The sequence below is a fragment of the Saccostrea cucullata genome, unplaced genomic scaffold (assembly GCF_032062105.1).
Source record: "Saccostrea cucullata isolate Sc308-1 unplaced genomic scaffold, CSIRO_AGI_Scuc_v1 ctg4843, whole genome shotgun sequence".
NCBI lineage: Eukaryota > Metazoa > Mollusca > Bivalvia > Ostreida > Ostreidae > Saccostrea > Saccostrea cuccullata.
Window position 1 is genome coordinate 18,929 of NW_026931248.1, and position 27,803 is coordinate 46,731.

The following is a 27,803-nucleotide window of genomic DNA, read 5'->3' on the forward strand; positions in this document are numbered from 1 at the left end:
TATTTATGGCCATGTAATTATGAAATTCCCATCTGGGGCCTCAATAATCCAAGGTCTGTGAAAATATAAAGGGCCATTAATAAATGAAATTCCCTTCTCTGGGGCCTCAATAATCCGAGGTGTCTGAAAATATAAAGGGCCATTAATAAATGAAATTCCCTTCTCTGTGGCCTCAATAATCCGAAGTGTCTGAAAATATAAAGGGGCATTAATAAATGAAATTCCCTTCTCTGTGGCCTTAATAATCCGAGGTGTCTGAAAATATAAAGGGCCATTAATAAATGATATCCCCCTCTCTGTGGCCTCAATAATCCGAGGTGTCTGAAAATATAAAGGGCCATTAATAAATGAAATTCCCTTCTCTGGGGCCTTAATAATCCAAGGTGTCTGAAAATATGAAGGGCCATTAATAAATGAAATTCCCTTCTCTGGGGCCTCAATAATCCGAGGTGTCTGAAAATAAAAAAGGGCCATTAATAAATGATATTCCCCCTCTCCGGGGCCTCAATAATTCGAGGTGTCTGAAAATATAAAGGACCATTTATAAATGATATTTCCGTCTCTGGGGCCTGAATAATCCGAGGTGTCTAAATGGGCCATTTCATATATCCTCTCTCTTAGGTTATTAATAAATGATATTTCCCTCACTAGGGTCTTAAATGATCTAATTTGTCTGAAAATATAAAGGGCCACTTAAAAATGAATGTCCCTGATCTCTAAGGCCTAAAAAATTCGAGATGACCGAAAATATAAAGGACAATTCAAAAATAATATTCCCCTCTCTGGGACTTCAATGATCCATGAAAATATAAAGGATAAATCCCTCTCTGTGGCCTCAATCATCCGCGTTGCCTGAAAATATAAAGGGACCATTTATTAATTTGTTGACTTACTTTTTCTCCAAAGAAAGACTTCAGTTTCCTCATGGAGGGTTTCTGGGGGGTAATCCTGAAAAAAACAAACATTATTAGTGTTTTTATTTTTATTTTAATTTGAAATGTACTATAGATTACATAAATGCACTTGTGTCAATATGTCATGACGGTGTGAACCAATGAAATCCAAGTTTACTCACTGAACATGTATCTCTGTCTGTGATTGGCTGGGAGAGTGTGTCTTGTCCAATGACAGCTTGTGTGAGTCCCTGTCCTTGGCGGTTGCCATGAGATACGATGTCCGTCGCTGCAATTTGATGGCCTCATCTTCAGGAGAGGCTGAAAATTAAAACAAATTTTTGTATATAGATTTACTGAAGAGAGGCAGGTAGAATTTCCTCCTTTTTGACTTCCTATAGAAAGTACATATTGGACTTGCCTCTGTTTACGTTTACTGACTTGTGTCAGACTAAATGTAGTACGTGTACCATTAACTCTCTGATTCATGTTGCAATACCACAGTTGAATGAAAATTTTTGATTTGTGTTCTATTTTTCTCATTTTTGATGCAGTTCCAATGTTTAAATTTACATTTTTCATTGGTGAACATAATTACTATATAACGGATATTTTTTACGTACTGCTAATTTTTACTAATTTTTACGAGTTTTATAAATCCGTAAAATTTAAACGTAAAATTTCACATAATTTATAAAACAGCTCGTCTAAATTTTCAACATCGTATGTGTAAAAGTAATGTTAATTGCCATTAAGCTCACTCCCTGGAGGCTATATAATTATACTGTTTGTATTTTGAGCACTTTTAAGTCAATCATCAATTGGGATCATGCAGGTAAATCTCAATTAACCTGTATAAATTGTACAAACATCATCAACTAATGAATGTTTAGTGACTGATAATGACTTAAAGGTCTTCCAATTATTGTGTTTTCAATCTTTGACACCTTCTTCTGTTTCATGTGCTTTCAAATTGAATAAAACTTCTTAATACACTGTACATGTATACTTTCACTTCAATTCTGATAGTTTGAGTTGTGACCACGTGGTGTGCCTAGCTATGTTGTATTAAACATGAATAAATGAAGGGTACATCATTCATGTATAGGTAAATGATAAAATTATGTCGTAGTACCACGGTGGAATAAACAATCATGACATCATTATGGACAGCACAGACAAACAGGAAGTTGACATCAAATTCATATCAAAATTAATCCCACCATATGGCATGCCTCGACAAAGAGTGTACTAAAATTTCAAGAATCTGCTATGGTTAGTTGATGAGAAAACTGCAACAAAAAAAATGTTATGTATGAAACGGACAGACGCAAAAACAAACAGGAAGTTGACATCGGATTTGAACAAAAATGTATCCCACGGTATGGCATGTCTCAGAGAAGATTGTGTTAAAATTTCAAGCATCTGTGATGAGAAGTTACCACGAAAATTTGTTATGTATGGAAGTTGATACGGATTTCTTTGACATTCAGATAAGATTGTGTTAAAATTTCAAGCATCTGGGACAAGTAGTTGCTGAGAAAACTGTGACAAAAATTTGTTATGTATGAAACGGACAGACGCAAAAACAAACAGGAAGTTGACATCAAATTTGAACAAAAATGTATCCCACCGTATGGCATGTCTCAGAGAAGATTGTGTTAACTTACTCTCTGAAAAATTTTTACGTAGACAGACAGACACACGTAGTACCACGGTGATACATAATGTAATTTGTGGCATTGTTTATATTGATATAATTTAATAAATCTCTCTCTCTCTCTCTCTCTCTCTCTCTCTCTCTCTCTCTCTCTCTCTTACATTACTCTCTGACACATTTTCGTTGTAAAGTGCTAACAATGGAATTGATGATGATTTTAATTTTTATTACATTAGTGTAAAAATTTTAATCACCTTTTTTTGACCAAAATTCGTAAAAATTTACAGCAGTAAAAATTACCTGTTAGACGGTATATACTTTCTGATATATATAGTAATAGTACCCCAGTGTACTTACTTTCTGACTTACGTCGTAGTACCACAGTGGAATTGATGTCTTTGATCGGAGAACTTGGAAGGAGAAGGTCGTCTGAGGTAGACACAGGCAAAACTACGAAGAAAATGAAGTACTTTTCAATATTGATATTTTCCTTAGAATTAGACGATTTTGTAAAAGTTTAGGATTTGATCTAAATCACAGGATTCAAAATAAAATTCTTAATGTTCATATCGTTTTTCTTCAGTATTGTATTCCAAATTGAATTGAAAAAAATTTGTCAAATCTATAAAATAAATAAAATGAAGAGTTATATTAATCACCAAAAAATCTGAATCGCTATTTTTATTAATCATTATGATAGTGATTAATGGTTAATTATCAATTTCTCATATTTACAGATACAAATTTTCATGTGTTTTTAGTATTTTCTTCTTTTATTTACAGTTCTAACATGTCTAAGTAACTATTAAAATCTTACAGTAAATTAGTACCAGTGATGAAACATATGAAAAATTCCATTAAATAAATGGGGTGGGTGTGGGGGTGGGGGTGTCAGCAAATGTTTATTCTTCTTTACTTGTGGGTGAAGCATACATGTAATAGTATATTTTATAAATTTTGTCTCGTAAAATTAATATTGCCAAGACTTCTAATTATAAACAGAGACCTGTGAATGGTACATGATAATACTTTAACTTTTTTTACCTGGGGAAAAGGGGAGATCTTGTAATATACTGCCATTCAAACATAAGGGTTAAAAATTACCAGTGCAACATCATTCAATGTTAGCAAAATACAGTTCGTGCAAGTGAGTTTTCCTGGGCCAGTATTAGAGACGAAACTATTTAGCTTTGACCAAAAACAAATCATGCAACACAAGTTAGATTATTTGCGGATTTATACTTTTAGGTTTTTTTCTCAGTACGACGGTCTGTGCTGGTTCCTTGACTGGGGTACTAGTCAGTGCTATTTCCGTACAAATAGAGCTGGCGAAAACATCTGGAAAAGAACGTGGCATGACGGCTAATATGTAGGAACTTAATTCTCAAAAACAGTCTTCATCACATTCCCAAGCTTTTTATTGGCTTTAAATTCTCTAATCAGGCCACTTACTAGGAAGAATTTGATTGATCTCCATTATATGAATAAAATACAAATTCAAATTTTTCATCTGGATAAAATTTCGATGAATTTTCATCTAAAGAGATATTGTGGACTTTAAAGTTTGCTTTTTCGAAAGATATCCTAATTATTCAGTATACTAAGTCAAGTAAAAAATTTTGTCTTGGATTTAAGTTTGTTGATTGTTAACAAAGAAATACTGTAGTAAGCGAAATTAAATCAAATTCCCCAACAAATATTTCTGCATTTAATATATATCTATGCCATGACAAAATGATTTTTGTTCAATGAAATGACTAATTGCTGAATACAGGAAGTCTGTAACGCTACATGTAATGTCCTCTTCCCTGATGCTAGTCTAGAACTAGATTTATTTTGAATTGAAGAAGACATGGAAACTTGACCTTTGAGACAGGTGGAGTGTTGTTGTATTGGCTCATAAAGACTGTTAAATAGCCACCATATAGAGCCAAAGACAGGATTTTTTTTTAACCTTCTACAGCAAAACTCGGTTATAACGAAGTCACTGGGACCCATGAAATTACTTCGCTATATCCGTAATTCGTTATAACCGTATAAGAAATTCATTAAATTTATATAGCTGGGGATCTAAGATGACTTCGCTATATCCGTAAATTCGCAATATCCGTGTTCGCACTAACCGAGTTTTGCTGTACCAACAACCGGTGGATTTTCAGAAAAAACATTCTCCAAGGGACGTAATTTTAAAGTAACAGAATATAACCACTAAAGTATCTAAAATCTAAAACTATGAATATTTATTTTTGTCCACAATAGCAGATAGAAATTTAATGATTTATAGCCTGTAGCAAGAAAAGGGAAGGCAAGCATCCATGCAAACTGAAAAAATAAGCTAAACTTCCATTTTCACATATTGATGAGAAGATGCAAAATTTGAAGACAGGAACATCTACGTCAAAGCAAAAACTAGAGACTTGTCTGAACAGGAAAGACCTTTACCCATTCTCTTCCCCAAAGACAACTTCACAATCAAACTATGCATCTCATTAAGCTTCCACAGTATCAGGATAACTTGGAAAGTTTAGTTTGAATCTCTTTCAGATAATAAATGAAGAAAGTCTCATAACATAACACATCATCCACAGACAGACACATGTGCATGGTAAATTTTAACACCCCCACCCCATTTTTTTTTGTCCTTCCAGAAATACAAATAATTCTCCATGTCTAGCCCCCCTCAGCTTACTAAATTTGCCCAAAGAGATTTCATGGTTTTCTTTGAATTTGGCCTTTTTTCAATTTTTTGAAAAGAGGGAGGGGCGATTTCCCATCATACAGTACATCTATAGTGACTGCTCACAACAGGAAGGTACACACTCCACACCTTGAGGAACTATTTAACTATTGTAATTACCTTGTTCTGAGGAGCTGGGGGGGAGACTTCCCCAGGGGGGAGGGGAATGATTGACGTTTGAGAACCTAATTAATTAATGAATTACCTGGTTCTGAGGAGAAGGAGCTGGGGGGTAGGGGACTTCCCCAGGGGGGACTGGAATGATTGACATTTGAGGAGCTAATTAATTAATGAATTACCTGGTTCTGATGAGAAGGAGCTGGGGGGTAGGGGACTTCCCCAGGGGGGATCTGAAATTAACAATAAGTTTGTGTGCTCTGGACTAACAGTCATTTATGCTCTGATAAATTAAATGGTCACAGAATCTGAAATTAACAATAAATTGTGTATTAATTATAACAGTCATTTATATCAATCTGATAAAGTAACCAGTTGCAGAATCTGAAATTATGACCATAACTTGCCTACCCGGTAACTAACAATGATTTACATCAAAAACATTTTACCCCGCTTGATCTTTATTTAAAATATGCTCACTTTGATATACCAATTTTAGAGGAAATATTGTCTTATTGTCTATGCTAAAATTAAATTATAAGAAATGAAGCTTATTTTAACCTATGTTAAACAATATAACATAACTTTGGGTAGTTTAAGCTTTATAAAGCCATAAGGTACTTAAGTTCAATGTAAACACATGGTAAATTGCACTGAAAAAATAATTAAAGAAGAAACTGTGTGAATTCTCAGGAAATATTGATGATATGACTCTCTATCATACTTTTTCTTAATTTAGTTGTTAAATTTCTCTTCTATAAATTTAATACAATTTTAATTTATTTAGACTTTGCTCATACAAGGTGGAAATAGAGGACAGATTTTATTATTAATAAGTTCAATACACATACAAGTACATATACAGCTATTCTTCCTTGAACTAAGTACTTATTCAGACTAAAGTCATCTGTACTTGTACTAACAGGGAAAATCTCAAAACATCATGTAAAAGGAATTCACTGATTTCAATTAAAACTATAAAGGCATATAAAACCTTATAAAGTATGTTTTAAATTCTATAATTTTGACAAACAGAGTTAAACACTGTTTATAAGAAATTTAAAACATTATAATACTGTTTATCAACATTTTAGAATTTAAACATGTTTTATATGCCAAACAAAAGCATTTGTTGTTCAGCAAGATCACATTTTTTCAAAAGGTTGTCATGTGTATTTGCAACTTTCAATAAATTATTATAAACTGTGGTCATTGTTTGTCAAAGAACTTATAAATTAGCCTAGTCTATGCAATCTAAAATAACTTCTCGAAACAAAACTCAAAATTTCATAATCAACAACAAAAAATACTTCTGGATTATAATACATTTTTTTTAAGTTTTGACACTCTCCCCAGACTTCTCACAATATAATCTACATTGTGTATATATTATACATTTTGTATTTATTATAAACTGATCTCAAGTATGTCTGTAAACAATGGAACAAAAACTTAATATCCATAAAGACAAGTACCATTTAAAGTACAAATTAAGACTTTGCTCTGAATTTTTTTTTTTTTTTCGGATTTGCGGGCTGCAAAGAAAGATTTTTCTTTTGTTGATTTATGTGGGCCTTACACAGTCAGTTATCCTGTTATATAATCTACGTTATATATGACCTTCAAACGTTCGAAGGACTTACCTGTGTGTCGTCAACACATATCTTTAAATGTCAAGTGTCTATCGCATTAGATGTGTGGTTCAGAAAATATTAAAAAGAATAGGGTGTTCACAGAGGAAAAATTAATTAATTTAAAGTTTAAAAAAAGACCCTGCTTGATGAAATAAATGTACTAACTGGTACATAAAAAAGCCACAACATGGATTCAATATTAAACTGAATATGCATGATTAACATAAATATATAACAAGGAACTCTCAAAGATAAAACAAAATTCTAAAATTGGATCAACATGAACATGAATTAAACCAGAAACCTTCAAATATGGACTCAAGATTTCTCTCCGACAATTCGAACACTCGCTCTGGTGACTCTAGGATTCGCTCTGGTGAATCAAGGTCTCGCTCTGGTGATTCTAGGTCTCGCTCTGGTGACTCTAATATTCGCTGTGGCGACTCCAGCATACGCCCTGGCCAGGCGTCGGACGGTACTAACCCCAGACCTACATATATTTCCTTCATTTTCAGATCAAACAGATCCAGTATGTTGTCACAGTCTAAAGCCATTCTCCCCAACAGCATCGCTTTCTTATGTTTCTGACAGTTATCTCCAATTACTTTTTTTTTTTTCGCTTTTTAAAATATTTCAAATCAAGACATTTCAGGTGTCAAAAGGGGTAATTTAAACAAAAACACTGCAATGTTTGTTGACCAATGGTTATTATGCATTCCGCACATGTTCAAAATACTTGAACGTACAGCCTTCATTATCTTTGAATACAGACAAATTCATTGGGCTACTTTCACCTTGGTTGTAAAAAAAGCTTGACTTTAGTGCAGTGCATGTCCTGTAAATATCTTTGAAGTCACTGAGATCACATCATAATTAGTCCTTGCATAACAATAGTCTTTTTTGGAAAGATAATTCCAGGTACACTAGTAATCTAATATATTGTAATCCCGTTACAAAAATTGGCAATAAAAACCCACAACGTTCACCATGTTCACAAATGAAATTTTCTACACACACTACATAATTTCTCCGTCATGTCTTCTCTTATCAAAGCGAATTACACAATGTTAACACACAAAAAAAAAGAATTCAAAGTCGTAACATTTGGGTGAAGCATAAATCACAAGGCTGAGGTCACATTAAAAATCCTGTCTAAGTTTTCCTTCCCTTTCTGTCAGACAAAACAAAACACGATAATTTCACATGTTGATCCCATCTTGTATTTCGATAGACTAGCACTTGTCAAATTCAGTCTGTACGCCAGCGTAAAAGGGCATATATAACTAAACGCGCATCCTTCCTTATAAAGGCCAAAAATACAAAACATATCTAACCATGCTACAATCCAATGGATGGATCAGCATTAACTTTCTCAGGGTCTCTCTCATTCTTACAATAGAGTTGGTCTGAATGTAAAATAGCAATATGATTCATCCTAATGGTTAAAATAACACTTTTTTCCCCTCTAGCCCGAGAAAACCATATAACACACATAAAGCATATGGTATTGCATTTCATTCAGGAAATTTACAACAGAAAAAAAATTCAAATTCATTCAAGTACACCCAGCTGAATTAGATTCACTTTCAAAGTGAAAGTAAATTTATACACAGTAATGATGATAAATTAACCATTTATTACCATTTATTACCATACACATGATATAGGTCTACAGAATTTAAATAAATTTATATCTCTGCTGACATGAAGCTGCATATAATATATAGTAAATTTTGCATTAATGAACATATATATATTAATCACAAGACTACTAATTTAATTTTTTATTTAAATGTTTTATGAAATCAATAATATTATTCATTTTGTTGAGTTTGTATAGGTATGATGTAGATCCACATCAATTGTCTCTCTCCCGAGCTTAAAATTACTTTATGAATGATTAATGCATGTACCATGTTTTGCAACAGCAAAATAAAAATGAACAATACTCAGATCTGAAGTCCATTCTAAAACAACTGCAAACCCAGATTTTGCTATTATATATCTGGAGCCCTGTTCAGGGTTCAGGGTAAACTATGTATTCAATTTTGTTTCGTCATAATACCTTTAAATATCTATTTTTATTTTAGTTTTTGGGATGACAACCCAATTTTTTCAATTGGATGAAAATTTTTTTTCATGCATCATAATTAATGAAAATTGTCAGAGAGGGATAAAAGAGAGAGAGGGGGGCCTGGAGATGAGAGAGAGAGGGGCCTGGAGATGAGAGAGAGAGGGGCCTGGAGATGAGAGAGAGAGGGGCCTGGAGATGAGAGAGAGGGGCAGGAGGATAGAGGAGAGAGAGAGAGGCAGGAGGAAAGATGAGAGAGAGAGGGGCCTGGAGATGAGAGAGAGTGGGGCCTGGAGATGAGAGAGAGAGGGGCCTGGAGATGAGAGAGAGAGAGGGGCCTGGAGAGAGAGAGAGAGACTGGAGATGAGAGAGAGAGGGGCCTGGAGATGAGAGAGGAGAGAGAGATGGAGATGAGAGAGAGAGGGGCCTGGAGATGAGAGAGAGAGGGGCCTGGAGATGAGAGAGAGGGGCCTGGAGATGAGAGGGAGAGGGGCCTGGAGATGAGAGAGAGAGGGGCCTGGAGATGACAGAGAGGGGCAGGAGGAAAGAGGAGAGAGAGAGCATTGTACATTACATAGGAGCAATTATATCAGCTAGAATCTATTTCCATTTCCCCTCCTTCTCTTCCCCTCTCTCTTTTCCTCTCTATCTCTTTCCCTCCCCATCTCATCACTACTGACAGTAAAACTATTCTTTATCCTAAACACAATCAAAGGGCAATAACTCTAACTACTTAATTTAGAATTATAAACAGCATACTGGACTTCTACGAGAAGTGCTGACTTGTACAGTTGATGAATTACTCTCACACTAGGACAGTGTATGGAAGCTCTTTTACGATGTAAATAATTAGCTCAGCATTTAGTTCAGGAGAATAACCGGCTATTTTAAAGGACAGATAAGTTGTCCTTGAAGAAGACGACAACAATCCTATCCTCAAATATAGGCTTTCACATATAAGTGCCCCTAACACAATTACTTTGACCACTAGAAAGGTTTTTCTATCCATTATCAATTCTGTACCTCCGTAGATGATACAGGTTTAAATGTCCAAGTAAAAAGTAAACTGTAAAAGTCAGCCCTTCTCGTAAAAGTCCACTACTAAATACTTACATCGTTGTTGAGAGCCATTTATAGCAGCTAAAAAGGAGGGTTTTCGGACAGGTTTAGAAGAATGGCTGCCCTCTTCGTCTTCTTTGTGTCGACTCAGTGCCGAGCCGTCGATGTCATCCGACTGCTTGATATGAATGACAGGCTGTGATGTCACTTCCTTTGGGGAGGTCACAGTTTTATTGCCACTGTTCGGGTACATAGGAACTATTTCAACTATAGGAGAGCCCGAAGTGTTCCCTGACCCCTGTGAGACATAAATTCTGATTGGTGCAGATTCTTGATAAGGCGTTTGAGAGGGATGATTTGATTGGACTGAAGATTCTGGTGGCATGGAAACACAGCGTTCTTGTGAGGAACGCCTCCGGATTCGAATGTTTGAACTCGGTGGTGTGTCTTCCTTCTCAAAACTCTGCACTCTGGTGGCGACACTGCTGAACTTCCCGTGAGACGTGATCTTATCAATTTCCGTTTTGTAGCAATCCACAGGCGGTTTGGGCGGAATCTGGTCACTTTTGCCATTTTCAAACATGAATTTTTTCTGGGAGACCACCCGCCCTTGTTCAACACCCTCAGACATTGGAGATCTGGTCAGCGCGAAGGCTGTGCCATACCGCGGGACTTGTTTGGCTGCGTTTCCTGTTAAGTCACTTTTGGTATTCCCCTGACTAACCCCCCCTTCGTAATGTCTGTCCCCGATTTTCACAATAAACGTCCTTCCTCCCCCTTGCTGTGGTTGCTCGTATATCCGTGTTCGGACTTTTCTCTCCGGAGTGTGATAACTGGCACTGGAGTCTAAGCTGTCAACACTTGCCGACATTTTGTGCGGCATCACTGACGGTTGAGCTGAGACCACTGGGATATATTGCCTTGTTGTCGTGTGGTACTCAGACTTAGAATTCGATGTGTTTTGTAATCCTGATGACAAAGATGAAGAAGTCCGACTCGAAATGGAGTCAGGAAAGCTATGACGTGAAGATGTATACCCTGTTTTGTCCTGAGTAATCTCCCTTGAATGTCTATTCTCCAGGGGGATAACTCTAGTCTGACTAACGTTGGATTTAGAAATATTTTCCTGAGAATCGGTGGGGTGAAGCACGTGCTCCTGACGGCGCGGCACGGACGACGTCAGATCGCTGGCCGATCGGGTCTTATCGTTGTAAAATAATCCAAAAGAATACGCTTTATTTGGGGGCATCTCTTGATTTTCTTTGGCTCGTGTCTCGAAATCCATCCTCCGCTCCGAGAACTCTCGCGAGGGGGATTCCCGGATACCGCCCCCCGCGGAATTCCATGGCTCACGAAAAACACTGAGTCCCGAGGTGTAAGAAGTCGAGGTCTTTAGTTTACTTGGGGGATCCATGCTTTTAACAAGAATCCTGTCCTCTGACTTTGGAGCGATTTCTTCTCGAGCTAGAAGAGACCTCGGTCTTTCACGTAGATCATCACTCGAAATAAACTTCCTGGGAGAAAATGACACAGTTCTGCCGTCGTTTGGACTTTTACAGGTCTGGAAGTAGAAATGTGGATGCTTTATAGCCTTTAAATGTTACATCTGATAAACCTTTCCCTATCTAGATACACAGAAATCTATGATTAGTTGTGTAAATTAGATAAATGATACAAGAAGAGTTAATCACACTTTACAGGTAACTGCTCTACCTGCCATGTGCTGGGACATATCTAAAATTCAAAATACCGTAATTTCGGGAATATAGGTCGACTTTTACAAGTCTGGAAATAGAAAATAGATGCTTTATAGCCTTTAAATGTTACATCTGATAAACCTTTACTTTCTAGATACACAGAAATCTATGATCAGTTGTGTAAATTAGATAAATGATACAAGAAGAGTTATACACACCTAACAGGTAACTGCTCTAACTGCATGATTCACGTCAATCATTAATATATATAGTGTTACACATAGAACAAACAATGTCGTGAAATTCATGTTGAAAGTCACTCTCAATTAAAATTTATTAATTATAGTGTTAATATGATTTCAATTCTTTACTGTTGCTTGATATATACATTCAGTGGTCTCGTGTTTTACCTCCACCAAAATAGGTTTTCCCATTGCTGTAAAATAATAAATATTATGTTGATTTAACAACAGTGTGAAACTACGGAGGCATTGAACAGGCAAGTTGGAGAAAAATAAGTAGTTACACAATTCAAAGAAGTTTTAACTACATTTTTTTTTTACAAAACAGTATTTAATTGCTGTACTCATTAAAATACCTGTTTATTTTCTTCATACGTTCATGTCACGGAATAACCCCTAATTTTGTTATGATACGTTGATTAAAATCTTAAGAAAACGGGAAACAAAGCCTCGTCCTATATGGTAAATACAAATGAGCCTTTCGACCTATATGATACATTTACAGGTTTTCATGTGTACCTTATTTGGAAGATCTTTTAATGATCTAGTGACAAACTGTCAGTAATTTTCCTCCCAATGTTATGTAGATTACATAAACAGTTGGTAAATACAAATTGATACATTTACAATAATTCATAAAGTTACTTAATTCCCTTTAAATGATAAATACTGTATTTGTAATATGTGATTCTTTACGTTACTTGACCATACAATAATACCAGCAGAAAAATTTGGAATTTTCATGTTAATGTGTGGGTTGCATAACCTCAAGGAAAATTCCACAAAATTCTTAGTTAGAACAGAGCTTTAAAATTTAATTAAAGAAAGAGACTGAAAACTTGCAGTATATAGGCAAAATGAAAAAAAAATATATCAGCCCTCCTTCACAAAATGGCATACCAAGGAACAAATTATTTCCTAAATGTTATTTATAATAAGAATATAATATTGTTGACCATGCATATTGATCCTTCTTAATATGCCTAATTTTGAGCCGCCCTGTAGACTCACCAAGAGATCTGTCTCCTGTTCGTCGTCGTCTTTTGGCAGCACCTCTAGTTTTAAGATCCCCTCGCTTTGCTGTATCAGTCCGATCACCTGAGCGTAAGACTTCTGGGATACTGGCTGATCGTTCACGGTTATTACTCGATCACCAGTCTTTAAACCTGCGTTGTAAGCTGGACTGTAGGTCCGGACATTTTTAACGAAGATGGTGTCCGTAGGATCCACGAAACTAAGACGTTTGTAAGAGGTACCTGTAATCAGCAAAATTCAAACATGAAAGGGACCCGGAGTGAGGATAATTATAATGTAGATGAACTTAATGACTAGCCTATGATCACATTAATCAATCAGGATGGCATAAAGACAGAATGTGTAATTGAGAGTAAACACTTTGAGGACTCAGATTCATGCAGAGATTGTTTCTAAGCCATTAGTTATAATGATCTTCAATGTGTTTACATTAATTGAAACAAAAACTTCCAATCCTTAAATAAGTTTGTTTTTTATCAACACATTCATCTAATTTTTCCTCAAATTTTGTAAATTGTGTGTATAAAATACAGCTATTATAGCATCAGAATAGATTCAAATTATAAAGTTTTAACACTTATAGAAACAAAAGTAAATAATCTCCCTATCTCCTTTAAGTCAGGCGAGAATTACTATGTTTGACAAAGTACAAAATATTTCTTACAGAAAACTACCTGATGGGGGTGTCAAACATTATCTAGATAATCAGATTACATCCTAAAACTGAACCACAAAAATGTCAGCTATGGCCAGAAATCTGTGACAGAGGTCATTGAAGTATTACTACAATTGTGTTTAAAGGGGAATAACTCTGCCAAGACAAACACCGTCTACCTCCTTCTAATTATCTTTTCTTGACTTCCTTGATCATATTAATACTGTATTCAATTTCTACTTTTTAAAATGGCCATATTTAAATGATGAATCCAGCAATTTTTAATGACATTTAGGTACAAATTGAATGTTTGAAACTCCGAGCAGTTAAAATGCCAATAATATTTGCCTTAAAAAAAAACTTTAAAAGCAAATGATTAAGTATATTAATGTGGGAAGATAGTCAAGAATTTTAAGAATTATAGTACATACCCTGACTTCTGTTGTCATTTTTGTCTCTTTCTGTATTCTACAACACCAAACACCAAACATATAAAAGAAATTTTTGCATTAAATTTTTAGCAAATAGAACATTCGCAAAAAATTTTTCAAATTGAAAATGTAAACAAAACATGATAACGTAAAAGTGACCTTACTGAATTATAGTCTCCTGACATTTAGTAAAACTTTGAAAAAAAAAACTAGAAACATGCAGTCCATCAACTTTTTACAAAAAATTTGATTAGGTTTAATTGATCTGTATTTTTTGTCTAATTAAAATCAGATAAATTTAGGAGAAGCCTGACTCAGGGAAATATACCCCCTACACACAAGTTTCCTTTATTGTACATTGAGAATGATGAGAGTTTGAATGGGATGGGGTGGGGCTTATACCTGCTGTATTAATTAAGATTGTAAAAACAATGCTATTAAGGAGTGTTTAATTTTGTTTTTGTTTTTTTACCATCATGTTTATTGGATCGTATTCAAAAACCATCTCATCCCACACAGCAGAATATACAGCCAGCTTTAGAATAAATTGCTAGCTTTAGTATACAGTGACTGTTGCAATACACATTGTATAATCATACTATATAAATCTGACACTGTGTTGTCTTGAACTCTGTACACCTTCTGTCTTTCTCCAGTTCCTGCCAGCTGTACAGCATGGTCTGATGCCAACACCTAATGGATTAGTTCTGGTGTAACACACCAATGTTTGTGAAGGTCACCTTGTCAGGCAGTGAACTCGAATGACCTGGAAATCCAACATAGATCACATTCCTATAGGTCTGGGACAGCTTACACAGGGGAATGTTTTAATGTCTTCATAGTTTGGAGTTAGTCTCATGTCTGCCTAGGCTCTTGGGCAATCATCAACTACTTATTTCTCTGGCCCTGGGGTAATAAAAAGGCTTACTCCTGCCCTGACCCAGGGATAAGGAAAAGTCCTACTCCTGCCTAAAACCTTTGGGGTAAGGAAATGTCTCACTCCTGCCCTGACCCTGGGGTAAAGAAAAAGCCTCTATCACCTGAGCCCAATGGGATCAAAACCTTTGGCCTAGAAGAAAAAGCTTCAATTTTACCCAGGACTCAAGGCAATCATCTAAGATATATTTTTTTTCTATAATAATAATTAAGTTAAAAGACGGCAAAGAAATAAATAATTTCATTATTGATTTACAAGCAAGGTACACATATAAATGGGTGCTCCATGATCTTCCTTGAGCCCAATTTTTACATAGTGATATTACTGATGTTTCTGGTTCAGCCATGGAATGTCTGATCCATTGAGTAAGGATCATGTTTTAACAGTTTGATATTTTGGCATATCATAGACAACATATCCCCTCTGGAATGATCAACAGACTAGTATCTCTTCATACATATCTCTACCATTGAAAATCCTTTCATCTTATTTTCAAAACTTTGTGAAATTTGTTTGAAGATAAAAAGAGAGCAGGGTTTGACTTTAAATCAAGAAAAAACTCTCAGATCACCCTGATCTTTCAACCGTATCTTTAAAAATCTTGGTTCATCTTCCTTAACCTTTGTTATCTATGTGATAAGCAACCTTAAAATTTTTAACTTCAATCGCAACCAAAACAAACTCAAGACTAAACTTAATTTTTGTACCTTTTTTATAAAATCAACGGTGGTGGATCCCAGATTTTTTTAGCAAGAAGGGAAGGGGAGGGGGGTATTAGATGTGGTAATAAGAGGGGAAAACAGTCTAATGAGGGACCTTGGAGGCAAAGGCACAGTAATGTAATTTCATAAATTCAACAATTAGAAAACCTGACAGTGCAACCAGAAGGACGCATTAACATGCATATTCATGAATGAAATTTCACTTTTATTTGAAGAATTTTTTTTTAATTCTTGAGGGGCTGCATGGTAGAAGTGCCCCACAAAAATGTGTGCCTGAAAATGCATGCTGACAACAAATGCCTATTTAGAGAGAACTTACTCTATCTGTTTTATTGGCAACGATTTGTTTTCTCCAAAACCTTAAAAGTGCCCCCAAGAAATATCATGAATTTCAAACTCTTCAATGTGTCTCTATCTGTCTATATCATGAATACTTTTGTTTTGACTCATAGATAGATCTACATATTATTATGGGTTCAGTGTGTCTGAAATATCCTTGAGAACTTGAAGCATTTCAAAGATTAAATTTCTCACCCACCATTAAATGTCAAACTTGCTGCCAAAAAAATACATAAGACTTGCTGATGATTTTGAAATCTTAGATAAGATGAGGTGAAAGTATCAAGATCTGAAAAATAAATGTTTTATGAATCAACCCAATAAAATCTTAAATATCTTCCTCTAAAAGACAATTAAAACTAAATCACCATGGCTGATACATAAAAGTTTTATCTTTTGAGGAATGATGCTAGAAAACCATGAACCAGGTCCAAAAAAAACATTCAAATCTGATGAGGATTTTTTTGGGGGTAAAACAACTTAACACATGCTTTCAGCTATAATCACTTAATGCACAGAGCACATATGGAACAGAAACTTCAAAACACTTTGGATTTGTCCCATCTCCATTCTCTGCGATTTTAGCATTGCTCTTCAAGTGCCAACACATTGGGTACAGATGCTTTATAAAGCAATATCAGAGTGTAGACAATCTGAACCATCACACATTGCTAGCCTTGTAAAAGACGTTTTGTCAAAATATTTTTGTAAAGGCAGATTTTCGCAAGTTTTAGGGGAAAAAAATGAAACGGGTTGTGGAAATTAGATTTCATGGATGAAATTATTGTGACAATGTATAGTTTTGTACATAAACATTTAATTTACATTTCTTGGTCAGGCCAAGCTTAAAAAATTCTTTGTTTGCAGTTGCCGACCTATAATTTTTAGACTTGGTCGGTAGGTAGGCATTCTTTTTTTTTTTTTTTTTTTTTGGAAAAAAAAATCAGATTAGATATTACAATTAAGACATTTTCATACACCTACTAGACATGAATAAGCTCACCTCTTGTTATAACTGAATGATAAAAATGTGTCAAAATTTGAAAACGAAACTGTTTCAATATTCTGAAAAAGTAAAAAAAAATCAAATTACCAAATGGCTAAAAAAAAGTTTGGGTCGGGTGCATTTTCAGTGGGTCGGTCGGCAACTGCAAACGAATTTAATTTTATTTTAGGCCTCAAATGAACTCGTGCGAGTCTCTTAAACCACTAGAACAACAAAAATTAACCCCATCCACCCCCTAAAAAATGTGATTTCACCACAACTGACCAGTCAGGTCATAAGAATGTATAAATGTGATGTGGAAGGGAGGGAGGGGGGGACACTATACTCAGGATTTAACCCATCATAGCAGTGTAAAAAGGGATAGAAAATAAAATAAAAAGGGATAGAAATTAAAATACCTAAAATTGCAAACTTTGTTGAAGACAATTTCTGATAATAAATTGAGCAACCATAACATTGGGTGGGTTAATACAATCTGTGTGTGTGTGTTGTGGTCTGGTGGGGTCAGGGAGGGGGGAGGGGGGTTGTTGACCCACCTGTTCCTGTGCGGCAGTGCTGGAGGGGTAGAAGATAAAATGCCTGAGGGTGAAGCCGTAGCCCTGCTCTGTTTTAGGGATCAGGATTGTCTTATGTACCGGCCATCGGGTCACGACTATTCCAGGATCACCATCGCTCTGTCAAAAGAAAAGATAACTCCGTTAAAACAATGAAATTATGATTATTTTACTGTTATATGTAAGTTATTAACTATTTATTTCATATATATTCCTATTATTAAAAGAATGTGTATTCAAGACCGATGCAGAAGTGAATTCAATTTTATAGTCAAGTACACTGAATACCAAATAAAGTCAAAATGATTAATCAGACAAACTGACGACCCAGAAATTGTCTATCAGTCCTTCATGCTCTTTGACCTTGTTGTAACATTTAAAGCAGCTCTCAATTTTGAACCATAATTTTTCACTGAATATGACTTAGATGAAAACCAGTAAACCAAATTAAGTAATCTGATAATTAGAACCATATGATGAACTTGACAAAAGCATTCCATGACAATAAAAAAAAATCTTCCTCTACCCACAAATATTAGCTCAGAACAATGAAATCAACCACTGGATAAATTTGATTTTCCCTGTCTTCTGAATTGTTATTATTCCTACAGACAAATCCCACCTACAATCCAGTCAGAAGTTTTTATTAAAAGTGGAAAGAAATTACTCCTGTAATTAAAAAGCAAAAACAAATAAAAATTTCACAAATCGAGACAAACCCACTTACCGAATCATCATCACTCATTTTCGATTAAAATAAAAGTGAGATTCGTTTTAGAAACGACGTCTATAATCACCCTCAAAAATCACGAAAAAAGAAAGACGTCGCCAGAAACCCGTGTCAGCAGGAAAAGAGTGGATAGAAATGTCCACCCACGTAACATCCGTGTGGATAACAGAAGGGGGGCGTGACTCAGGGACGAGGTATCCCAGGTATCCGTCACATCTCGGCTGTGGAGGAGTGAAAGAGAGAGAGGAGAGAATGCCAAACAATCAGCTCGTCGACTCAGTGTTTGTCAAACTATTACGTGAGAAGCTACTCATCTCTCTCTGATCTCAGCTGATGTTATGCCATGAATGTCCCTCAATGTGGGGAAAATAAATATATATATATATATATATAGAAGCCTGCAATCGTAGCGATTGTATTTTCTCACCATATTTACATCCCAGCGACATTGATCTCTTGCAGTGAAGAACCGGAGAAGGGGGGTTATTATTGTCATAAAACGTAACTTATTTTTAATGGGGGAACATGAGGCTAAGTCATCCTTCGTCAATCCTCAAGACTCAATATTTTTCTTATTAATTACAGGGGAAATAATCTGATTGCATGTTTGGTGCAGCGTGTAGATAAAAATGGTACAATGACGTGAGAACAGCAGATGTTGAGGCAATCTTCCATGTTCTCAGAAACCATGGCAGTCAGCAGCAGTAGGGTTAGGTTACGTTGATGACAAATGAAAAGTACTCACTCACACACCGATCAGCTATCTGCTACTGTGATGTAATAGACATTTAAGCTGTTTGGGGAAAGGGAGAGGGGATAAGGATGGGGGGTGGGGGGTTGAGTAAATTTGTATTATTTAGAAGTCGAAGATTTCAGTCTTCTTTAAATTGTAAGAGACTGACTGAGATTTGCCCAATAATGTTCAATTTTCTAAAAATCACTAGGAGGGTTATACAGGCCATTGGCTACAATGCTCCCTCATGTTCAGTTTTATTACCCATCCCCCCTCCCCCCCACCCAAAAAAAAATAATAAAATAAAATGTATGTGCAGACATTAATTATTGAAATCAAGTTTGATTTGTATGAATTATCAGCATTTTCTAACTCTGATATACCGGTCACGGTAGCCTAGTGGTAGAGCGTTCGCTTCGTGATTGGGAGGCCCGGGTTTGATTCTCGATCGCGGCGCCGCGTCATACCTAAGACGTAAACATAGGTAGTGACTGTTCCTTCGCCAAGCGCTCGGCACTAGAAGTGAAAGTCACGGGTCTTTCGGATATGACCTTAAAAACGTAGGTCCCATGTCATGGTAGGCGTTTGCACGATAAAGAACCTTCACCGCTCAATGGCCCTGAGTGCCGAGTATAGGTCTAAATTTGAAGCCCTTCACCGGCATCGGTGACGTCTCCATATGAGTGAAAAATTCTCAAGAGGGACGTTAAACAATATACAATCAATCAATCTAACTCTGATACTAAACTACTTATGAAGTTTGAAATACTAACAATAATTTTAATGCCATTTTTTATATTAAATAAATATCACTGACTTGGGAAGAATATAACTCTATTAAAAAAACAATACATTTATGAAGGAAAGAAAAGATTAATTAAACCAATATTCAATTAAGCCTCTATCAATGAGTATTATGTTTATGATTCAAATATAGAACTCTGATCACTGATCAAAACCAACTATTATCACTGAATAAACTTAAGAGACTATCAATGTACATCTTTTTCTGTTATTGCAAGCATGCATAAAAAGAGACCTCTGGCTGCGAAAACAAAGATATTACTTAGGATGAAAGAGAAACACGTTCTAAGCCCCATCATGAATCATCCTGAGAAAACAGCAAATTTACCTCTACACTGGCACTCTATTCTCACCTTTACTTAATAAACTTTAGCAGGTTCCTATTGCATTTTCCCCTGAACAATTATGGATGTGACATTTCTACCTTAAAAGTTAATTAAACTCTGAAAATCTCTAAATTAACTATACCAGTACTGTAAAAACACATTTTTCATGAGGTCATATTTTCGAGGTTTCTCAAGAGTATAATAAATAAGTAGCATTTAGCCCAGATCTCTTTGTGATCTCCCTTTGATCTCCTCAATGACATTCTATTTTGACATTCTTAAAGCTTTGAAGCCTGTTACTAAATAAAAATCTCATCTCAACATTTCCCAACGTATACCATAGATCACTACTTAGTTTTTCAGAAAAACTAATATTTTTACGATATATACATGCAGGTGCTTTAAGTGTAATATATGAGAGACATTTTCATGAATTCTTGATTTGTTGTTTATTAACTAAATTTAGCCAATAAAATGATGACAATTTAATGAGCTGACTTATTCAGTAATCAATTTCTCAAAGAATGTCTATTAAGTGAGAAGAAACTTGCATCCTACATATTTCTCAAATGAATCCAAATACAGTGTTTTAACACTAGCTTTTACCTTCCAAACACAATATGTGGGGAATATCATTTACGTTTAATGACAGAATATAAAAGGTGTGTTTCAGTCTCATCCATATGCTTTTAATTAATCCAGACAGCTAGCTTGGGAGTGAGTGATGCATCTATAGATTGACAAATGTTCCTCGACTATTACATAGTTTACTGAATAACATTGTGTCTTGAACAGGATGCTTATTGCAGACCACAATGCATTCTCAGCTTGAATCATCTGAAGTACTTAGTATTAAAAACAAATGTTTACAGAAGCTATATACCACTTCATTATTTAACACTGCACCCAACAGCCCCCAAAAAGATGACAGATTCATTTGATTAAGTAACTCGATCCTTCCAAAAGATTGGACCAATTAACCATCCAAAAACAAACATCCTCTTTGTCTTAATTGTTATACATGTACTTGTAACAAATGATGAAGGAATTCGTCGAAACTGTAGTAAAACCAACTACAAGTAAAGTATCTGAAAGCATTTTTAAAAACCACTTCACTTATTCTAAACAATTCAAGGGAAAAAGTTTAAAATAACAGCTTTAGAAAAATGTTACTAATGTAAAATGTTTCAGTGTACTAATGTATAAGGGAGGGGGGAGGGGGGTTAGCCCCTTCTTTTTTATTGCAAATATATATACATAATATAGGCATTAAAAATTGATGTTTACCTTTTTTGTTGGTTAAGCTTCCCAACCACTTTCAATTACCCCCCCCCCCCCCCCCCCCGTACTTTCAACTTGCTTCTGACGCCTATGGTTATACATCCCTAAATGTTGTAAAGCAGCTTAAAGCAATATGAGCTGTATTTTTGAGAATTTTATTTTGCTGGTAAAATGTGTTATTATGATTAATCTGCATGTAATCTAAACCCTTATGATCAATAAAACCAAAATATAAAAGTTTAAAAATGTTGCAGAAGAAATTTTTTTGTACAACCGAATATAGAGTATTACATATGAGAAATCATTATTGTACAGGACGACAATAATTCCATTTTGCTTTAATCAACGCGTATAAAAAGTTCTTTCATAGCAAATATGACCAACAGAAGTTTATAAATGTTCTATTTTTCTGTCATTGAAATAGTTAATTACAAATAACAACTTTTTTTTCCAATGTCAAACATGCAGCATATTGCTTTAACGAGTGAGCAAACTCATGCAGGTAAATCTCATATGTCATATCACCTTATTTTATTCCAACAACCCAGAAAATGGGTGATGTCATCTTCATGATTTAAAACTTCCTTCTGTGGATAATACAGATCATTGCAAACAATAAATCCATTCTTGATATAGATAAATTAAAGTACCATTTCAATTTCAATTGTATTTCATTACTGACAAATAGTAACCATCAACTGAAACAGCATATTTAAAACACAGAAAAAAAAGAAGAAAGTTTTATTCATTAACATTATGAAGTCAGCTAGTAGAAATATTTATATTTCAATCCGTATTTATAGTCTCAAACCTGAAGGCAAGTCTTTTGATGGATTAGGTTTCTATAAATAAAGATGTACCTGTGGTAATTAAATGATATAAGCCTCTAATTAACTGAAACTTACCTGACTCACCTTGCCCAGGTAAACGAAACTAACGGCCACAAGGAAATGACTCCAGATCTCAGTTTCAGTTTCTCTTATTTATGACATTTAAAACTTCTTTCTCTATCTTTCATTGGAAAATGTCAGAACCACAGATTTAAAAAAAAAATGGCCACATGAATTAGTGGTAGATGCTCTTCATTCCAACCAAAAATGCTGTGTGCCTCTCAAAAATCATGAATTTTTGCCCCCTCTTTTTTATCCCAAGTAAACACAGCGACATGAATGCCCATTAATTCACAAAACATCAAGGGACAGACGACACTTCTTTAACTGTTCAAGTTAAAAAACATCACTCAGAATATAAACAGCTGACATCAACACACAACTGTTTTCATCTAATTAACACTCTAATTAATAAACTCCCGATCTTTATATCTCTCCCTCATCTGAGCACATAAACGACCAAACCACACGATGTTAAATCCAAGTCGTAAACCTGCCTGACCTAGACTCATTCACAAACCACAGTGTTATAATATCCCTACATTCCTCGGGCCGTATAGAGAGAGTGTGGGCTTTAACAGAAGACTGTACGTCCCAGACTATTTTCTCAGGTATTTTTCCTACAGGTGAATCGACTTTAGAATAGGAGAGAACTCCTATAAAAGGTATATCCCACAATATTTTTAAAGGGTGAAATAATGGGGTCATCTCTCATAAAATAAGAGTTTCCCATGTGTTGACATTCCTTGCTGGGATTAAGGGTTAACTTCACAGTTGAATTGTTACTGATTACGTAATGTTTAAAATATAACATATACACATTAGTTATGTTAACTTACAGTTTTTCAAAATTTGAATAAATAATTTAAGCTTGGCATTAAATTTGACCAAAGTAATTTTTTTTACTTTCTATTAAATAACATTCTATTAATTGTCAGTTGTTTTGTTTTGTTTTTTCTTTAAACTAAGGGGGGAAGGAGATAGGTTTCAAAGATTTTAAAATTTACATTTTCAGTTATTCAGATAAAAATATATATAGTAACATCTTTTCATTAATTTTTACAGTTGAACCTCAGTGTTCCAAACATTGATATCTTGAATACCATGGATATGGTGACAAATTCATCTGAAAGTCCCAATATTACAGCAAAACACATTTAGTACGAACACAGATATTGCGAATTTACAGATATAGCGAAGTCATCTTTGATCCCCAGCTATATAAATTTAATGAATTCCTTGTACTGTTATAACGAATTACAGATATTAGCAAAGTCATTTCTTAGGTCCCAGTGACTTCATTATAACCAAATTTTGCTGTACACATTCTTTAAGTATTCTTAGACTACCCTAATTTTCTCAATTCCATTGAGTTTGAGATAACCATTTTTGACAGTACCTAACAAATAAAATTCTGAATTTAAATAGCTTTACAAAATTCTCTTGGTTTCATTTGCTGAAAGTAAAGTTTGTATCTGGATTAGAAGCATGACAACCAGCAGTCTGGATTCTCAGTTGAATCCTGTCAGACTTCATACACTTTCTGCTGTATTTATAATAACTCTCCATCTGCATCCTGATCACAACAGAACTCAGGCCTGCCTCCATAAAACACACCTGCTGAATCTGTTATCCCCGAGATTGGAATCTGCACATGAGTGAGATTATCATAAGCCGGACTAATCCTCCACAAACAGATGTGTATCTGACTCATACTTCACCCTCCCAGACCCTTTCTCTAACTCTCTCTGATCTCTCTCTTCTCTCTTTATGTACCTCCCTCTTTCTCTCTCTCTCTCTCTCTCTCTCTGTTCTTTGGCTGAATCTCTCACTCTTCATTCAGTGCCATTGTTTCTTCCTTCCCTCTCTCTTTCCTTCTATCCCTCTCCTCTGCTCTCTCTCTCTCTCTCTCTCTCTCACTCTTTCCCTAAAATCTTCTTCACACCCTTTCTCTCTCTCTCTCTCACTCTTTCCCCATCTTCTTCACACCCTTTCAATTATTTTCTTTATCTCCTCTACTTTCACTTTTTGCATTCCACTATTTTATTACTCTCTCTCTTTTCTACTCTACACACTCTCTCTCCCTTCAGACTTTCTCCCTGAAGACTCTCTCTCTCATAACCCCAAATTTTTTACATTATATTGTCATAGTACAGTGTAACTGTAAGATTTCTTCTAATCAGATTCAAATTAAAACTGATTTGTAAATTAATCTTATTGATATTGTTATTTTTTACCTGCATGAAATACGATCAATTCTGACTTCACCTAACTTACTTTTTTTATTTCCCCCCAAATATCTTTTGGCGCCTAAGAAAAAAAAAAGTGGAACTTAATTCGAACGCTGATGTAAATGAATCACGCTATCATGACTGAGCTTAGGTCCAGCAATTAAAAGGCAAATGAAAAAAAAATTACTTGGATCAGATTACATAAAGCATGATCTGATTGAAAAGCCAAAATTAAAGTTTTTTCCCTTTCATTTAAATTTCAAAACAAAAATATTTTTTTCAAATACATATTGTAAGGAGGAAAAAACTTCAAATTTTATTCAACTCTTATAAATCAATTAATTCACTAATAACCTTGGTTTCTAGAGTATATTTGTTGATAATATGAAAACCATGTAATATAATTAAATTATTACATGCATAGACAGACTCATGCAATCTCATTCTCAATTCTAAGCATCTCTAAATCTTCAGGTAAAAATAACATCTGATCAACAACAACAAAGTGACTGTGTGACTGTAAACAAGCCCTACTCCAAACAAACTCTTAAAATTCCAGTGATATCTCCAGTAGGTATTGGGATAATTACCACAGACAGATGTATATAAACCTCCTAGATCTTCCCAGGGGCTTATTAAACACACCAGAATTATGAATAGACAGATGCTGAATTAATGGTCAGAAACAGGTGCAATATATCCAATATATTTATAACTACTCTATTATTTACATATTGCACAGAGATATCAAAATTGCACTGCAAGATATATATTGCATTTACAAGGTATCAAATATTTCATTACTTTTAGATGACAAATACTGCATTATGAGATATTAAATACTATAGCATTTCAAGATATCAAATAGCAACACTACAAAATATCAAATACTGCACTAAAAGATATCAGATATTGCATTGCAATATTCAATCCTTGTATTAAACAGAGATGCTTAAAATTCTAATACTGTAAAACTCGGTTATAACGAAGTCACAGGGACCTATGAAATCACTTCGCTTATATCCGTAATTCATTATATATCCGTATCAGTAATTCATTAAATTCATATGGTCGGGGAACCAAAATAACTTCACTATGTCCATGAATTTGCAATATTAGTGTTTGTACTAAACGAGTTTTACTGCATTATCAAGTGAAAAAAAATTATATCAGTTTTCAATGCTGTATACTGAATGTCTGTGCCAATACATAATTTTCTCGGTCCGTTTGGATGAGACCTTATGAACCGAGGTCTTGTGTCGCAGTAGGTGCTGGCACGAAAAAGACCCCTCACTGTTCAATGGACCTTAGTGCCAAGTATAGGACAAAATTTGTAGCTCTTCATCTGCAAATGGTGGGATCTCCATATGAGTGAAAAATTCTCGATAGGGATGTTAAACAAAATACAATCAATCAATCTTACATAATTTTCTCTGGACATACAAGGTTTTGCTGCTCAAAGGACTTAAATGATTATCAACGCACACGTAGTGTGCACAGCACACTTGAAGATTTACACCTTGAACTGTTCAAAGTAGAATCAATAATGGACAATTAGTTCCCTTTTTAGCTACACATTTTACCATTACAATTGAATATCTAAACTTAATACAGTTATAACATTTGGGAACTCAAATACTATCTAATAACTTGCATTTAATCAAGTATGAAGTGAATAGAATTGGAATTAGTTCCACTGCTTATTCATTAACTAGTTTACACTGAATATCTCAAATCCATGGACTTCTCTCTGTTTTAATATCTTTCTTGATCCCATTGAGTTTGATACAATAAGATTTGACTGTACATAGAAAATAAACATAAAATACAGTTACCTGGCTGAACTTAACAAAATTCCTAACAACACTAGACATGACCAGGCAGTCACTCACTTCTCTACATACAGTCCATAAAGTAAGCTGATCACACACTGAGTTTAATCCCTACTAATTACAGATCACTGTTAATTAATAACCCAGCCTTACCTGGTCTGTTTATTAAGTACCCTGAGTTTCTAAATATATCCAGACAGGTGAAAACTTTCAGACCACACATAACCCTTCTTATCTCCCTTTGGAATCATGTTCAAAACAAAGCAGCCAGTTATCTCCCCTCCCAATCACTGAGTCGTCCAACACAATCTTAGAATCACACCTTGAGTAAAACCAGGTAATTAAAGCCCCCTCACCTGGGATTTTCACCTGTTTAAAGAGTTAAGTAATTGTCCAGAGACCCTGAACAATAACGGGCATGGCCTCTGTCACCCTGTGTCGAGTAATCCCCAGCGATCTCTGGTTAATCTACTGTCCAGAGTCGCGCTGTATAAACAAAAAACACTCGATCCACAACAAAAGTCTGTCTTCAAATCAACTTCACTACAACGGTAAAAAATTTGTCTCACAGTCACTGTGCATTATCAAAATTATTGTATAAATCTATATATTACAGGGAAAAGTTTTTTTAAGTTGTTACAACTTGTAACTTAAATCCCTTTCCCCTTAAATAATATAATTATACACACTGCCTATACAAAACACATCCAGTCCACCAAAAAAAGTCTCAGTTGGAAAGATATTTAAATTTCCTACCAATGTACAACCTTGACAGAGAACTTTTGTCACAAAAGGCGTAGACAGAACTATTTTGTCTCTGGGGTAAAATTTGGCCTTCTCAACAAGAACAGCAGAGAACAAAGAAGATACAGATCTAGGTAGAATTTAGTCGGTGTTAAATATCCATGTTATTGAAATACTTAATATGCTGATTAGAGTAGATCCCTATATGTATTTTAAAGAACGTATTCATGTCTTTCCAAATTTATTTTGAAAAAAAGGTCCCTAAAATGGCCTTTTATCTGACTTTTAAAATAGTTCCTTTGATCTTTAAAAACAATTACAGTCATATGACGTTGGGATCTATACATTTGGCATTCAATCACGCAATATCAAATAACAACAATTTAACATATTAAAGTACACGCATACAAAACTAAATAAGAATACATTAAATATATTTATAA

The 27,803-nt window shown here is 34.9% G+C and overlaps 1 protein-coding gene across 1 annotated transcript in view; it reads right to left on the minus strand.

The window, feature by feature from the left end:
- Positions 1-18,812, minus strand: part of LOC134231933 (rho GTPase-activating protein 21-like) — a 32,795-nt gene extending 13,983 nt beyond the window's left edge. The window contains 13 exon segments of the mRNA XM_062713887.1: positions 894-948; positions 1,076-1,214; positions 2,911-3,003; positions 3,796-3,891; positions 5,496-5,569; positions 7,435-7,454; positions 9,872-9,894; positions 10,226-11,732; positions 12,240-12,278; positions 13,122-13,366; positions 14,232-14,268; positions 17,772-17,909; positions 18,517-18,812. Of these exon segments, the coding sequence (XP_062569871.1) occupies positions 894-948; positions 1,076-1,214; positions 2,911-3,003; positions 3,796-3,891; positions 5,496-5,569; positions 7,435-7,454; positions 9,872-9,894; positions 10,226-11,732; positions 12,240-12,278; positions 13,122-13,366; positions 14,232-14,268; positions 17,772-17,909; positions 18,517-18,534 (2,484 nt within the window). The 5' untranslated portion in view covers positions 18,535-18,812.
- Positions 18,813-27,803: the final 8,991 nt, after the last annotated feature.